This window comes from Hyla sarda, chromosome 2 (genome assembly GCF_029499605.1).
Source record: "Hyla sarda isolate aHylSar1 chromosome 2, aHylSar1.hap1, whole genome shotgun sequence".
Lineage (NCBI taxonomy): Eukaryota > Metazoa > Chordata > Amphibia > Anura > Hylidae > Hyla > Hyla sarda.
The window spans coordinates 490,559,784-490,577,482 of NC_079190.1; the positions used below are offsets into that span (position 1 = coordinate 490,559,784).

At 43.4% G+C, this 17,699-nt stretch overlaps 1 protein-coding gene and 1 long non-coding RNA gene across 3 annotated transcripts in view; one reads left to right on the forward strand and one right to left on the reverse strand.

The window, feature by feature from the left end:
* The window catches only part of HLCS (holocarboxylase synthetase), a 219,066-nt gene that overhangs the window by 118,422 nt on the left and 82,945 nt on the right, over nucleotides 1–17,699 (reverse strand). For both annotated transcript variants that reach the window (XM_056559611.1, XM_056559612.1), the window contains one exon: nucleotides 11,452–11,723. In XM_056559611.1, coding sequence (XP_056415586.1) covers nucleotides 11,452–11,723 — 272 coding nt within the window. The remainder of the gene's footprint in view (nucleotides 1–11,451; nucleotides 11,724–17,699) is intronic.
* Nucleotides 1,625–13,034, forward strand: LOC130357151 (uncharacterized). Its single transcript, XR_008889120.1, has 3 exons — nucleotides 1,625–1,776; nucleotides 2,108–2,244; nucleotides 12,909–13,034. It is a non-coding gene; the product is annotated as an uncharacterized LOC130357151 (long non-coding RNA).

Below are 17,699 nucleotides of genomic sequence, written 5' to 3' on the forward strand. Positions count from 1 at the left end.
CAATCAGATCGCTTCTTTCATTTTTAACAAGGCCTCTGCAAAATGAAAGTAGCGATCTGATTGGTTGCTATGGGCAACTGGGCAAATTTTCCTCTGGACAGGTTTTGATAAATCTTCCCCTATATTATTACGGATAAAAATTAATGCAGCGGTCTAAAAACTATCGCCCTCCAGCTGCTGCAAAACTACAACTCCCAGCATGCCCGGACAGCCTTCGGCTGTCTGGGCATGCTGGGAGTTGTAGTTTTGCTGCAGCTGTAGGGCCACAGTTTGGTATTGCAGCTCAGTTGCATTGAAGTGAATGAAGCAGAGCTTTAATGCCACATATGGATATAAATTATGGCAATGGTGGCCAAACTCTGGCCCTCCAGCTGGTGCAAAACTACAACTCCCAGCATGTCAGGACAGCTAACGGAACTGTCCAGAGCAGCAGAGGTTTGCAATGGGGATTTTCTCCTGCTCTGGACAGTACCTGATACAGGCATCAGGTGTCAGCAGAGAGAACTGTGGACAAGACAAAAAAGAAATTCAAAAAGAAAAGAATTTCCTCTGTAGCATACAGCTGCTAAAAAGTACTGGAAGGAATAATATTTTTTAATAGAATTCATTTACAAATCTGTTTAACTTTGTTAGCACCAGTTGATTAAAAAAATATATATATATATTTTCCACCGGAGTACCCCTTTAAGTTTAAAGACCACCGAATTATGGGAAGGTTTAAAGGAGAACTACAGCCAAAATTAACTTATCCCCTAGCTGATCATGGGAGATCCCCGCAATCTCCGTAACGGGACCCCGACTCTCTCAATAAGGAGAGTGTGTGACCTACTGGTAGACGGAACACACTCCAATAATTTCTATTGGAGCGTCGGAAACGCCCAAGTGCTGTAGTCTTTTTGGCGCTCCCATAGACATGAATGGAGCGAGTGGTAGACGTGTGGAGCGTGTGGTAGAGCGTGTGGCACACGCAATCCTTACCGAGAGCCAGGTCCCGTTCCAGAGATATCGGTGGAGTCCCACCGGTCGGACTCCCCCCTGCGATCAGCTACTAATAACCTATTCTGTGCATAGGGGATAAGTTAAGCATGTATAACCAATAGGTTTCGCAATTGCTTTCATTAGAGAATTTTCAGTATTTCATACAGAAAAATCCAGTCAAAAAACTGTCCCCCCCTGCCTGCTTGGACACATACTATTCCTGCTGTGTCCATGAGTCATCACCTATGTCACCTTGATTGACAGCTGTGAGCGCAGGGCTCACACCTGGAGGAAAAATCCTCCCACTGTCAGCTTGTGTCAGTGAGGACAAGCTGGGAGTTGTAGTTTTGCTAATGCTAGGGGAGATGTGAGCAGACAGCATACTGAGGGAGGGGTGGAGACCTGCACAGTGTGGCCACGCCCCCTCCCTTTGAGAGGAATTCAGACTAGTGAGCTAAATTAAATGTGTAATAAAAAAAATTAATAAAGGTGCTAGACACATAAAAATGTGATGTACATGGTCAGGATTAGGTACTGAGTGATATATTTAAAAAATACATTTTTTGTAGGATCTGATGGGTACCCTTTAATTTTGGCTGGAGTTCTCCTGCAGTCTCCTATTTTTTGGGGGGATGGGATTGTATGGGATTCTGCTGTGCCGTGCACTCTGCAGAATTTTCGCCTTTGAAATTTCAGATTCCAGGCTCCACTAAATTTAGTATGGTGGGCACTCCCGTCAATGGGCTTGGTGCATGTCCGCACCCTCACAGGGCTAATTGTTTTCGGCAGCATTCATTCGTAAGTATTGTGGTGTGAATGGGTCCTAAGTGGCAACATATGCAAGTGGTAAGTGCTCCTCAAATGTCATTAACTTACGGTAATTAAGTGTATCCTGGCTATAGTGGTAGGTTAGGAGCCCAGATAGAGCCCTCTGCCCCTGCATGTTGCCCAGCACTATAATTCTATTTCTATGTGCACACATACAGAGTAGCTTTGCCATGTCCAAACAGCCATTAAAGGGTGTATTCTGGGGGCATTACTTATGCAGTCAGCCCCGAGGCAGTGAGTTTCAGGTCCTGCCAGTACTACTTGTACCAGTGTTCTCACTTTTCAGGATTTTTTTTCAAAGGCCAGAAATGAAGGAAAAACATTCATCCCGAAATTCCATACACTGGATTATGAATACATTACAAGAAAACAGACGGCGGTTCATCCACACCTACACGGCAGAATGCATAAACATAGGTGTGGCAACATGTCCCCAAGGTAACATCCCATAACTATCAATTTTATTTAAAATAAATAAATACAAATAAAATAAAGACCATTTATTGCTCATTTATTTCATTACGGGATGATTTTCGACTTATTTACACCGGTGTTTTTAATGTACGAATATTTTCTTAAACATAGTGGGGGAGATTTATCAAAACCAGTCCAGAGGAAACGTTGCCCAGTTGCCCATAGAAACCAATCAGATCGCTTCTTTCATTTTGCAGAGGCCTTGTTAAGAATGAAAGAAGCGATCTGATTGGCAGCTATGGGCAACTAGGCAACATTTCCTCTGGAACGGTTTTGATAAATCTCCCCCATTTTGGGTAAGAATAAAAAATAAATAAAAAAAAGTACAGGAACAAGGAAATCCCAATAATTGTTTTTGGAAAGAAATACTTCTCCACAGTTGGAAAAAAAAAAAAAATGATAGCCCGTTTTGGGCACATCTTATTTATGGTATTCCCTTTACAAATAATTACTACTACAAGGATTTTGGACCTAGAGAGATGATACATTGGTAACATTGGAGATATTTGCCCAATTTTCTGAAAATTATTTATTTATATTTTAATCGTACCAATTAGACACGTTTCTAGAAAAAAAAATTGTGTTTATATTAGAGGCACACACTTCCTTCTTATGTTGTCTCCATAGACAGTGCAGCAGGGTATACAAGGGAATAAAAGTAAACTGTACATTTTCTAGAGCTGATGGTGGTTGCCAAACTTATAAAATCACCATTTTGTTCATTAGCCAAGTGTCAAGGAGGCAGGGCTCCTTTATCTCCAGCTCCTTGTTTCTCAGCCAAGTGTCAAGGAGGCTGGGCTCCTTTATCTCCGGCTCTCGCATAGGGATACATGGATGAAGCTTGTCGACCACCAGTTTGTGCAGTTTGTGCGGTGGCCGACAGTAATCCGCACATGGAGCAAAGGTTGCTCTGTGCTGGAGAAGAGGCAGAGTGCTGGGCAGGAGATCACGGGAGTATCAGTAGTCAGACCAGCCCCCAACCCCCCCCTGATCAGACACATCGCCTATCCTGTGGACAGGGGAGATGAGAACTTATATACCAAAGTTGCCCTTTAAAGGGGTACTCCGGTGCTAAGACATCTTATCCCCTATCCATAGGGGATAAGATGCCTGATCGCGGGGGTCCTGCCGCGGGGGGACCCCTGTTATCTTGCACGCAGCACCCCAGTTTAAAATCAGTCCCTGGAGCACATTCGCTCTGGGTCTGATTACCGGCGACCACGGGGCCGTCGGCGTGTGACGTCACGCCTCCGCCCCTGTGTGACGTCACGCTCCGCCCCTCAATGCAAGCCTATGGGAGGGGGCGTGACAGCTGCAGGACCCCCCGCGATCAGGCATCTTATCCCCTATCCTTTGGATAGGGGATAAGATGTCTAAGCACCGGAGAACCCCTTTAAGGCCTCCAACAGCTCAATAAAGCTGTCTACCCTTTAATGTTAATAAGATGACACTGCTTATTCTGTCTTAGTCTATAGAGCTAAGCTTTAAAGTGAAACAGGAAGTAGCAGCTCGTACCTTGTATCTGCTCACATGGTAAATGTAAAAAATGCAATATTACCCAATTTTTTATGAATATAGTCACATACAAAAGACAATAAATAGTTTAAAATATATTAAGAAAACAATATAAAAAAAAGATGCAATTTTAATGATGACAGATTTCTTTTAGGGTATCATTATCTGTAGCCATGATTTAGAACTGTTAAAAAAAACAATAAACTTAAAAAACAAACAAATCTAAAGATAACAAGAATGTCCGCCCATTCTTACCGGCCAAATTCCTGTACTATTGAAGCTTTCATCTCCTCGTGCTACAGAAATGCTAAGACCGAGACAATGACGAACTACTGCCTCCAGACACATGAGGCCATTAGGAACGTGTCATGTTCGAATTAGTCATCATTTTAGTGACCGCTCGTAATGATGTGTCAAATTGCAGCGCCTCGCCAAAGAAAGAGAGGTTAGTTTTCTGCTACCTTGACGACTCTCGCAGCTCCACTCTTAACAAGTACGCCAAAAAAAAAAGTCTATCTACCAACTACCTACTTGTGAATCTATATAAAAACATATACATAAGTGCAAAAAGAGTATAAAAAAAAACGGGATGGAATTAATTTAATGGCTGAATGAGCTCACAGTAGAGAAACAGCCGGAGTCTAATAAGAGTCGGTGTGTATATGTTTCCACCCCGACTGGTAAGATGCCAGTCAAGGCTCCGAGTCAAACAACAGGTGGAAGCGATTAGTCCTGTCATAGAAAGTTTGAAAAATGGATTCTAGGCCCGGATTGACTAAATTGAGTTTGACAGTGTTGTCCTAAAGATTCAGAGCTGGGGAGGAAAAAAAAAACCTATAGTTTAATTTGGAATCCCTTGATTATTCATTAGATCTCCAGATGGTCTTTGTTGATGTTTTACATATTAATATATATGTTGTATTATTGTTGGCAGGATTTGACTTGTTCTGTGGTCAGGATCTGCATAGGCTTCTAAGTGTCCTCATTAGCGCTGAGGAAAGGATATACTGAGGGGAGGAAAGGCTGAATTTTTAGGATCTCAGAACTGGCCTGGCTCTACCTATGATGGTTATATTGAAGGGGGACTCGCTTTACAATAATAGCCAAAATTAGGGATCGACCGATATCGGTTTTTTAGGGCCGATACCGATAATCGGTGCAGGTTAGGGCCGATAGCCAATAACTTATACCGATATTTCGGTATAAGTTATCGGCTATTTAACCCCCTGCGACACCGCTGCAGATCATTGATTTAAAGCGGGCGCTTTAAATCAATGATCTGCAGTGGCTTTTGCGGGGCCATAGGCCGCCGCCGCCACCACCCGCTTCTCTCCCCTACCTGCCAGGGTGCTCCGGGCCATCCATCCATCGTTCCTGTAGTGTCCGGGGGCGTTCCGGGTGGAGGGTGGTCCGGTCCGGGCTGTCCTTCTCCGGCGGGCCTCTTCTCCACTCCGGGCAGGCTCCGGCCTAGTACGCTGCATAGACGTCGCTGCGCAGTGACGCCCGTGCGCAGCGACGCACCTGACGTCACGGCGTCTATGCAGCATACTAGGCCGGAGCCTGCCCGGAGTGGAGAAGAGGCCCGCCGGAGAAGAAGGACAGCCCGGACCGGACCGGACCACCCTCCACCCGGAACGCCCCCGGACACTACATGAAGGAAGGATGGCCTGGACCACCCCCATTACGGGTAAGTTTAATTTTTTTATTCACTCGGAGGGTGGGGGAGGGGCCCGACCGGTATAGCGGTATGGGAAAAAATCCATACCGATATACCGCCTTGCATCACGGTGGGGGGTGCGACGCGGTGCGGTGGGTCGGAGGTGCGGTGCGGCGGGTCGAGGGGGTGGCGGTCGCGGTGCGGTGGGGGCGGTGCGGGGGGCGGGGCATTATCGGCTTATCGGCAAGATAATTGCCGATACCGATAATGCCCAAAATGGTGATTATCGGCCGATAATATCGGCCATACCGATAATCGGTCGATCCCTAGCCAAAATGTATAAAAACTAGGTAGGCAGTTCATTTGGTTGGTTACTAGAGATTCCCATCTGTGTTGGAGTACCGGTCGAGGAGTTCCGTCGCAGAATCTGTTGCAGAATATGCAACGGAACTGCCCGAACAGCACAACAACACGGATGTGAACATAGGCTCAAAGGGGTACTCCGATGCGCCAGCGTTCTGAACAAATGTGGCGGAGGCCGTGATTGTGATGTCACGACCACGCCCCCTCTATTCATGTCTATGGGAGGGGGCGTGTCGGGTGACACGCCCCCTCTCATAGACATGAATGGAGGGGGCTGAGCAGCCCGAGGATTGAATGAGGTTAAAGGGGTACTCTGGTGGAAAACATTTTAATTTTTTTTTAAATGAACTGGTGCCAGAAAGTTAAACAGATATGTAAATTATTTCTATTAAAAAATCTTTACCCTTCCAGTACTTTTTAGCAGCTGTATGCTACAGAGGAAATTCTTTTCTTTTTGAATTTCTTTTTTTGTCTTGTCCACAGTGCTCTCTGCTGACACCTGATGCCCGTATCAGGAACTGTCCAGAGCAGGAGAAAACCCCATAGCAAACCTTTGCTACTCTGGACAGTTCCCGATATGGGCATCAGGTGTCAGCAGAGAGCATCGAACACTGGAGCCGGCGCTGGGAGCTCGTGATGTCATAGACCTGCCCCCTCATGATGTGACGCCCCGCCTCCTCAATGCAAGTCTATGGGAGGGGGCGTGGTGGGGCCCCTCCCATAGGCTGGCATTACGTCACAAGCTCCCGGCGCCGGCTCCAGCTTTCGGAATGGTTTCTTCCAAACCCCTTTAAGCAGACAGCCTGGCCATTTTTATTTAGAAAAGTCAATAGGATCCATCGGGATCCATCGGTGTCCACTGTGCAGTGGATTGTCTGGCTCAGTTTTCTGGCCCTGTATATTAAGTATGGTTTCCAGTTTTAAATGGTTGAAAATACTGTAACCAGAGGCCACTATAAGATGAGGGATAGCTGTAGGTCATCAGTTCTGAAGGGAATCCACAAGCTGCCGTTCCAGGTGAAGTCAGCAGTGTAGCGGTGTGGGAGACGTAGTCGGGAACCAGCCAGAAGTAAACAGAAGTCAGAAAACATGAATGGAATGTAGAGGTCTAAAGTAAAGCTGAATTCAATTCCAAGTAAAAATAAAAGTACCAAGACAAGGGGTAACATAAATGGAAAGTCTGTATTACACGCCAAGGTCCCCAACAAGAGTAATAGTAAGAAAATGACTGCAAGTTATAATGCAAAACCTGATGAAGAAGAAGGACACTGAATAGACCGCCTGGTAATCTCATCCTTTGGCACTGGCATGGGTTGGAATTAGAGTTGAGTGAATTTAAAGTGAATTGACTCGTAGCGAACTTCGCAGCTCGGCTGTGGATTACTTTAGTCTGCCTAAATTAGTTCAGCTTCCCAAGGGTTCTGGTTGCCTGGAAAAGTCCGGGATGACAGTCTTAGGTCTTCTAGGTCTGTCCACCTTTTCCAGGCAACTGGAGCCCTTGGAAAGCTGAACTAATTTATGCAGACTAAAGTAATCAACAGCCGAGCTGTGAGGTTCGCTACGAGCCAATTTACTGTAAGTTCACTCAACAGGAGGTGGGCCCTTCTGATTTCTCAGCAAACTCATGCCTTTGGCAAGTCGTAGCCACATCAAGAAGAAGGAAGATAGGTGCTGCTAGTCGTACAACAACCACACTCCTGAAGCTGGCTATACAGATAACAGAGCTGTCATCTCAACCATCAGCTATCTCATCCTATCCCCCCCCCCCGTACACATGCATACTCGGCTGGGCTGAGTGTGCAGATGGCAGTGGTGTATCTCCCAGAGAACAAAAGGATCAGAGAGTTGATACCCAACACGCCTGTCCAATCTTTCCCTCAACATCTGGAGTGACCCGAATGTTAAGGAACGCACCAGCCATTTTATACTGGCAGAATGGGAAAACATTTAAAGGGGTTATCCAGGAAAAAAAAATGTTTTTATATGTCAACTGGCTCCAGAAAGATAAACAGATTTGTAAATTACTTCTATTAAAAAAATCTTAATCCTTTTAGTACTTATGAGCTGCTGAAGTTGAGTTGTTCTTTTCTGTCTAAGTGCTCTCTGATGACACCTGTCTCGGGAACCGCCCAGTTTAGAAGCAAATCCCCATAGCAAACCTCTTCTACTCTGTGCAGTTCCCGAGACAAGCAGAGATGTCAGCAGAGAGCACTGTTGCCAGACAGAAAACAACTCTACTTCAGCAGCTGATAATTATTGAAAGGATTAAGATTTTTTTATAGAAGTAATTTACAAATCTGTTTAACTTTCTGGAGCCAGTTGATATATATAAAAAACATTTTTTTCCTGGAATACCCCTTTAATTCTTTATTCTGGGAGGAGCTTTCTCCTATTCTGAATGTATCCCCGTGCAGCATCATGCACTTTGTATGAGCTTCCATAAAATCTGTTCTGTTCGGAGCTGGTTTTAGGGCCCAGAAAGGGTCTTTTCTATTCTTCCCCCTATGATCAATAATATAGGAGCAGGAACCTCAAACCAGACTTGGAATTGTTTTTGAAAAAATAAATCATACATAAATTTATACAGCTGAGAAATGACTCCCCGTCGCCTCCTCTTTACTCTTTACGATATCCAAAACACATTATTTAACAGCGGTAAAATTTCTCAAGCGTATTCAAGACGACAAAAAGATAAAAAAGGAGAGCGAAGAAAATGTTGAACGTAAAAAAGCTATTTCTAATCCCAGCATCTATTAAGCCAGCAGACGGACACCGCTCTAACCTACCCATTCTTTGTTGAACCCTGAAGACCTCCAAAAGAATCGGCCAATCATCTCGCAGACAGATAATAATAATAACACGTCATGTTGCAAATATCTTTTGTAATGTGTGTTAAGTTGTACAAGACAAACCACCATGATGAGTAAACAAACACCAGGATCTGTTGTCCAAGTAACAAAGCGCGGGAAATAGAAGCTGTGAAAAGTCCCCTATCACAAAACCAATATGTTTCTGATGGCAGGGGGTCCAACCACTGGGACCCACCATAATCTCCAGAGCGGGGTCCAACTCACCTCCCTGAATGCTCCTGCCCCCACCTTCCTAGATAGACTGGTCTTAAATTACTTCTATGTAAAAATCTTAATCCTTCCAGTACTTATCAGCTGCTGTATGCTCCACAGGAAGTTCCTTTCTTTTTACATTTCTGTCTGACCACTGCTCCCATCTCTGTCCATGTCAGGAACTGTCCAGAGCAGGAGCAAATCCCCACAGCAAACCTATCCTGCTCTGGACAGTTCCTGACATGGACAGAGGTGTCAGCAGAGAGCACTGTGGTCAGACAGAAAATAAATTAAAAAAAGAAAAGAAAACAACTTCCTGTGAGGCATACAGCAGCTGATAAGTACTGGAAGGATTACGTTTTTCAAATAGAAGTAATTTACAAATCTGTTTAACTTTCTAGTATCAGTTGACTGGAGTACCCCTTTAAGAGTGATGGTCTGCTTAGCTAATCACTGGATGAGGCAGGACATCATTGCTGCCAATGACTGACTGAGCGGCCCGTCAATGCCAAGACTAGATTATCTCAGAAGGTGGGGACCGGACAGCTGGGCCCCATTCTGTGACCCCCTAACCACAGGAGCAGACATAAAAATTTATCCTCAAGTGCCAGTCCAAGGATGGAAGATACTATCTGTGTTTTATTAAAAGGGGGTTGATTAAAATGATAAACTATCCCATTATGGAATTCAGAGTTATGGCTACAGGCAACATTTCTCAGGGACAGACCATTGATTACAATGATAAAAGTGTAATTCTTCATTTTGCCTGTGGTGGCGTTGTAGGCAAACTGCACACCCGCTTCTAGGTTTTTAAACAGTTCAAAGCATTCTGTGATATCCTAATCATCAGGGATCCCTTCTGGCAAAAATGGAGATTGTACAAAATGTAGAATACCTTTAAAGGGTTACTCCGGTGCTCCAGCGTTCTGAACATTTTGTCCAGAACGCCCGGAGCCGGACGCCGAGATCATGATGTCACGGCCACACACCCTCCATTCATGTCTATAGACATGAATGGAGGGGGTGTGGCATGACGTCACGAGGGGGCGCGGCCGTGACGTCACAACCACTGCTGCAGGAACCCTGCATTTGATTAGAACGCCGGGTGCTGCGGGAGATCATGGGGGACCCCAGCAGAGGGACCCCCCGTGATCAGACATTTTGTCTCCTATCCTTTGGATAAGGGGTAAGATGTCTAGCAGCGGAGTACCCCTTTAAAGAGAATCTGACACCCTGTTCACCCTCACTAAACCCAATATTTATAGTACAGGTTTACAGCTCTACAAAGAGGTGTCACTTACTTAAATCTGTTCAGTATATCCAGAGTTCTGGCTCTGTAATCTTCAGCTGCATTGCGATTTAGTTCAATGGAGACAGGGGGCCGACTCACCAATCTCCCCTGCCTCATCCATATTCTATGTCTGCCCCACCCCCTTTATTAATATGCTAATGAATGCCATGGGTAAGCACTCTGCTTTCTGTGTGCTCACCCCAACAGTCATTAGCATATTAATGAAGGGGGTGGGGCAGACAGAGAATATGTAGGAGGCATGGGAGCTGGGTGAGTGGGCTCTCTGCCTCCATTGCATGCTGGAGCACAATACAGCTGAAGATTACAGAGCCAGAACTCTGCATATACTGAACAGATTTAAGTAAGTGACCCCTCTTCGTAAAGCTGTTCACTCGTACTATAACCCAGTATATTGGGTTAAGTGTGGACAAACAGGTTGTCAGATTATCTTTAAGGAAGTCATACACTGGTGCTAGTTCTGTCTCTTTATTTCAAATATGGGGCTTTTGGGTGGCTTGGTGGTAATATATGCAGATGTTGCAAACAAAATGCATTCACATATGGTATAGGAATAGGCTCTTCTGAACGTATGGAAGCAGTTAGGGGATATTTATTAGATAATCTTATATACTCCCCCTTGTAGACAAATTCACAAGAAATAGCATATGAACTGTCCAGTGGTCAAGAGGCACGACTATGGGTTTAAATCCGAGACAAACACTTGGAAACCAATCTATAAGGGCAGTGGTCTCCAAACTGTGGACCTCCAGCTGATGCAAAACTACAACTCCCAGCATACTGGGAGTTGTGGTTTGCAATACCTGATGGTCTACAGTTTTGGAGACCACTCTATTAGGGCATGTTAAGCCATTACAAAAGAGTCCCACAGTAGGGACAATCCCCTCTATTACCCAAAAACTAAAATTGCCCAAGGTAAAATAAACAAGTATATAGTAATACTCAATGAGATAACACCTAACAACTGGGAATAACACAGGGGAACCCCATATAAAACAATTTTCCCTGGGAGTGCACTGATAAAAAGGGGTTACCCAAGCTAGTAAGCTTTTTGAAATTATCCATAGGACTCTACATGAAGCCCCAAATTTTCTTTAGTAGGTGCTGAAACCAATCCACCAGACAAATAGACAACAAATTCTATAAAATAAAACCTTTGGGGAGGGGGTAATCTGAAATTGTCCTTGTACAACATAATAACATTCACCGTAAATCCTATTTCAAGGTTAGTCACCATACAACAATGAACCAAAGGTTGAACTTACCCATCAAGAACATTGAAGGTGGAGGTGGTGACCTCGGAAAACAGTACGACTTTACCCAGCTGGTCAGTATGGAGATTTTCCCGATATTTGTCTAGGTTGAAGTCCTCAGAAACAAAGCTTTCTTCTCCAGTGATAAGTGGAGCCAGTGATGGAGTGATGTCCACATCGTACTGCGGGGAATCACAGATTTTCAGAGACAACTTGCTGGATTTTATCAAGCCATTTTTGTTCTTCTTTGATTTAATCCAATGGAGAACATCAGGGTAATCCTCCTATACCAGAGAAACAAACATGAACTATAATGGGTGACTACAGCTAAAGGTTCTCATTACCCAATGTGAATGAAACAGCAGATAACACAGAGTAGAAGAGCTTACATAGAGGGGTTGTCAGATGGGATTACATTGGGTTTAAAGGGGTATTCCAGCTATTTTTTTTTTATTTGACTATGTTACAGGGGCTGTAAAGTTAGTGTAGTTCATAATACAGTGTCTGTACCTGTGTTTTTGATGGCTGGTCTCACAATTCTTAAGTGATATTTGTCCAATGTTTATTTTTTTTCCAGCAGAGAAAATGAGCATCATTTCAGGTTTTCCCATGCTGTAGTGTGGCCCAAGACATTACATCACTAGTCAGGTAATGAAAGGAAGCATGTCCTTGCTTCAATGGGTGGAGCGACCGCTGGGTAGGAGGGGGGAAATCATTCTCCACAGGGTTACAGCTGTACTGCAATGGGTGAGGTGGCCAACGTGTGGGAGGGAGAAAAGTGACCTCACACTAACAAACAAGGGATCCTGGGACTTGTAGTTAGAGGGAGGGGACTCGAACACGAAATAGTCATTTCACAAAAAGAAATCAGTATCATTATAGTGGACTTACTACACAGCCATTTAGCACCAAAGCATGTCCATTACTGTCCTGCAGGTAAGTACTAATTAGAGATGAGCGAACATACAGTAAATTCGATTCGTCACGAACTTCTCGGCTCGGCAGTTGATGACTTATCCTGAATTAGTTCAGCTTTCAGGTGCTCCCGTGGGCTGGAAAAGGTGAATACAGTCCTAGGAGACTTTTTCCTAGGAATGTATCCACCTTTTCCAGCCCACCGGAGCACCTGAAGGCTGAACTAATTTAATTTTAACTGCCGAGCCGAGAAGTTTGTGACGAATCGAATTTACTGTAAAGTCGCTCATCTCTAGTACTAATGTCACCTTATGGTGGTTAATCCCTTTAAAGAATTACTGTCATTGAAAAACTAATTTGAAATGTCACACAGATATGTCAAAAGTTTTGATCGGTGAGGGTCTCGGTGCAGAGATGCCCAATCGATTGCTAATTATAGCCAAGTGAAGTGTACAGCAGCGCCCTTCACTCCCTGGCACTCACAATAGAACAGCAGAATTTCTATTTAGTCACTTTTTCTGTCATTGAATGACCACACTTGTATTCCCAACCAGAGGCAGAAAATCCTTTACATACAGTACTGTGCGTGCAAAAAAGTCTAGCAAGTGTGGAAAAATTTTTACAAAGTAAGAATGTTTTCGAAAATAGGAGTTTTAAAACTGGATGAGGAACAGCCAAACTCTGCTACAAAGTTGTGGAGTTCTTTCACAGGTAATATATCAAGACATGACTGAGCCACCATACACCTTAGATAGTCTAAAGCATATTGGCACCTTAACATTGATTATTGAGTTCCCCTGCCAATAACAATAAAATGGGGTGGGGGTACATTATCAGCATTCCATAACTATATTGATTACCACAGATTAAATTTGATTAACTAGACGATTACCATATAACTAAGCAGATTTGCTATTTTGGGGTCTGGGAAGGGTGGATGATGGCCTATATGGTCATGTAACTGCTGAAAACCTCTTTTGTTTTCATAACTTTCCAGATTTTATGAACTGAGGTGGTTATTGTACGGATATTAGATTACAGAAGATTTCGCCATTCAACTAGCATAAAACGACATGACAGACGAGCATTGTAATGAAGTCCGAAGCTCTTGAATCGTGCAGAATGATGTAAGACCAAATAATATGATGCAGTTCTCCGTGCCGGGACCTGGAGCGGGACTGAAAAGCATGACCTGTGGATAGATGGGCCTGGGAGCTCCATGTGGTTAGCTCCTTCATGGATAGTAAGGCCAGGTATCACATTGGCAGAAGACCATATGTCTGTATCACATCAGCCCTGTCAAGTTCATATCAATTTGCGGTTTATCCTAATCCCACAATGTAACCTCCTATTACATCCTGGTTGTGCGGTTACATCAGGTCTGAACACCCCAAAGGAACTAAGCCCCCGAAAGATATTTTTTTTTTTTGCACTATATTCCATGATTACAAGACTTTATTTTTATTCCAATGAATGTGTTCTGCAAATGCACAAAAAAAAAACAAAAGGATCAAGAAGCTTGATGCACGTTCAATATATTGTAGCGTACTCGCCAAAAAACGGGAACCGGCTTGGACAAATTTTCCCTGCGTTAAAAAACTCTTCTACAATGTATACCTGTTCTGAACTGGTGTCGGCTAGTCAACAATTGTTTGAAATAAAACAAAAAAAATGTGGCACATCATGGTGACATTTTATACTCAAACTGAGAATGGTCACCCATTGGAAGAACATGCAAGAAAATAACACATGTATCCAAAACAACGGTGCAAGAGGATTTCATTGTTTTGGGGCGGGTACAACATTCTATGACCATATATACAAATAATGGTCTTTACAGGTGTACTCCACTGCCCCAGCATTCTGAAAATTTTGTTCCGAACACTGGGTGCGGGCATCATAATGTCACGCCAAGCCCCCTCAATGCAAGTCTATGGGAGGGGACGTGGCGGCCTCCCATAGACTTCCATTGAGGGGGGGTGTTTGGCCTGCACCCAGCATTTGGAACAAAATGTTCCGAACGCTGGGGCAGTGGAGTACCCCTTTAAAGGGGTACTCCACTGGAAAACATTTTTTTTAAATCAACTGGTGCCAGAAAGTTATACAGATTTCTAAATTACTTCTATTAAAAAATCTTAATCCTTCCAGTACTCATCAGCTGCTGTTATGCTCCACAGGAAGTTCTTTTCTTTTTGAATTTCCCTTCTGCCTGACCACAGAGCTCTCTGCTGACACCTCTGTCCATCTCAGGAACTGTCCAGAGTAGGCGCAAATCCCCATAGAAAACCTCTCCTGTTCTGTACAGTTCCTAATATGTGAATTGTCCCTGTACTGTGACATCACTGTGTGTATTATCCCTGTACTGTGACATCACTGTGTGTATTATCCCAGTACTGTGACATCACTGTGTGTATTATCCCTGTACTGTGACATCACTGTGTGTATTATCCCAGTACTGTGACATCACTGTGTGTATTATCCCTGTACTGTGACATCACTGTGTGTATTATCCCTGTACTGCGACATCACTGTGTGTATTATCCCTGTACTGTAACATCACTGTGTATATTATACCTGTACTGTGACACCACTGTGTGTATTATCCCTGTACTGTGACATCACTGTGTGTATTATCCCTGTACTGTGACATCACTGTGTGTATTATCCCTGTACTGTGACATCACTGTGTGTATTACCCCTGTACTGTGGCATCACTGTGTATATTATCTCTGTACTGTCACATCACTGTGTGTATTATTCCTGTACTGTCACATCACTCTGTGTATTATCCCTGTACTGTGACATCGCTGTGTATTATCCCTGTACTGTGACATTACTGTGTGTATTATCCCTGTACTGTGACATCACTGTGTGTATCAGGTCTGTACTTTGACATCACTGTGTCTATTATCCCTGTACTGTGACATCACTGTGTATATTATCCCTGTACTGTGACATCACTGTGTATTATCCCTGGACTGTGACATCACTGTGTGTATTATCCCTGGACTGTGACATCACTGTGTGTATTATCCCTGTACTGTGACATCACTGTGTGTATTATCCCTGTACTGTGACATCACTGTGTATTATCCCTGTGCTGCGACAACACTGTGCGTATTATCCCTGTACTGCGACAACACTGTGCGTATTATCCCTGTACTGTGACATCACTGTGTGTATTATCCCTGTACTGCGATATCACTGTGTGTATTATCCCTGTACTGTGACATCACTGTGTATATTATACCTGTACTGTGACACCACTGTGTGTATTATCCCTGTACTGTGACATCACTGTGTATTATTCCTGTACTGTCACATCACTTTGTGTATTATTCCTGTACTGTCACATCACTCTGTGTATTATCCCTGTACTGTGACATCACTGTGTATATTATCCCTGTACTGTGACATCGCTGTGTATTATCCCTGTACTGTGACATCACTGTGTATTATCCCTGTACTGTGACATCACTGTGTGTATTATCCCTGTACTGTGATATCACTGTGTGTATTACCCCTGTACTGTGACATCACTGTGTATTATCATTGTGTGTCTTATTGTCCATGGTCTTGCGACCACAGTATGCACATGGGAATGAAGCCATATTAGGTCTGTATGCAAGCAACCTTATCCTAGAATCTAGACGTTTTAAAAGGGTTATCCAGGAAAAAAAACTTTTTTTTAAATATATATATATCTCAACTGGCTCCAGAAAGTTAAACAAATTTCTAAATGTCTTCTATTAAAACATCTTAATCCTTCCAATACTTATCAGCTGCTGCAGTTGAGTTGTTCGTTTCTGTTTAACTGCTCTCTGATGCTCCAGACAGTTCCTGTGACAGAGGTGTCAGCAGAGAGCACTGTTGTCAGACAGAAAAGAACAACTCAACTTCAGCAGCTGACAACTATTGGAATGATTAATAATGACTTTCTGAAGCCAGTTGATCTAAAAAAAAAAAAAAAAAAAAAAAAAAAAAGTTTTTTTTTCCTGGAATACCCCTTTAATTCTAAAGCACACAGCTAGAGACTGTTTTGTTACCCATTCTATAACTCAAGGTTTCTCAAGGATTGTAAGGGGGCACATTAATAAGTAACAGTACTGGAATGGATGTGCCACAAGAATGTAGGAGGAATAGGTGGAACTATTTTGGAGGTCAACTTTAAAGAAGCGGTATAAAATAGGCTGATCGCACCCTTCTGATTGTGTACAAGGACATCAAAGAGCATTTGCATTTCAGCGTGTATAGATAGCAGAGGCGTGTATAGATAGCAGAGGCGTGTATAGATAGCAGAGGTGAATTTGTTGGTGGTCTGCTTCCTGTGTGTTGTTTTGTGCTTTAGTCAGACTAAAACATGCCCATTGTCTGTCCACTTCCATGCTAATAGGTTTTGCAATTGCTTTCATTAGAAAATTTTTAGTATTTCATACTGAAAAAGCCAGTCAAACAACTGACCCCCCTGCCTGCTTGGACACATACTAGTCTTGCTGTGTCCATGCATCATCACCTACGTCATGGACACACTTCCTTGATTGACAGCTGTGAGCGCAGGGCACTAGACACATAAAAATTAGATATACATGGTCAGGATTAGGTACTGAGTGATATATTTAAAAAAAAAATTTTTGGTTGGATCTGACTGGTACGCTTTAACTAGGAAGTACCAGGCCCCATAACAAAATGGAAAAACATTGTAGGGTTCTGGATTTACAGCTTTAATCCAGGAGGGTAAATAAAGTAACATTACAGCCATGTAAACCTAACCCCAACAGTTATATATAGAGGAACCTCTTTCACCCAAAATTACATTGTAAGGTGGGCTTCACAAAGAAAGTGGTAATTTTGGTCTTTTAAATCTTTGAAAGTATTGACAAAATCCATGGACTTGGTCCAACTGTCCTGTTCCATGGTCTCTCTTAAAGGGGCACTCCTGTGCTTCAGCTTTCTGAACATTTTGTTCAGAACGCTCAGAGCTGGAGGCCTTGATCATGACGTCACGCCCTCTCCATTCATGTCTATGGGACAGGGCGTGTCGGCCGACAAGCCCCCTCCCATAGACATGAATGGAGAGGGTGTGGCCTCCTTTGGGTAGGGGATAAGATGTCCAGCAAGGGAGTGCCCATTTAAGACATTACTTGGTTGCAGGACAGATAACTCCAAATATTTCTCAATACCAGCATGGTACAAGAGGCATTCTGTTCATCACACATTCAACTTTGATCTTTCTTTTTGGAGGATATTTTTTATGAAGAGCTCTATTGCATAGTGGTATGGTTTAGGAAGATTTTTATTTATTTATTTATTTTTTTTTTTTTTTGAGAAAAGCAGACTTTCTTTGA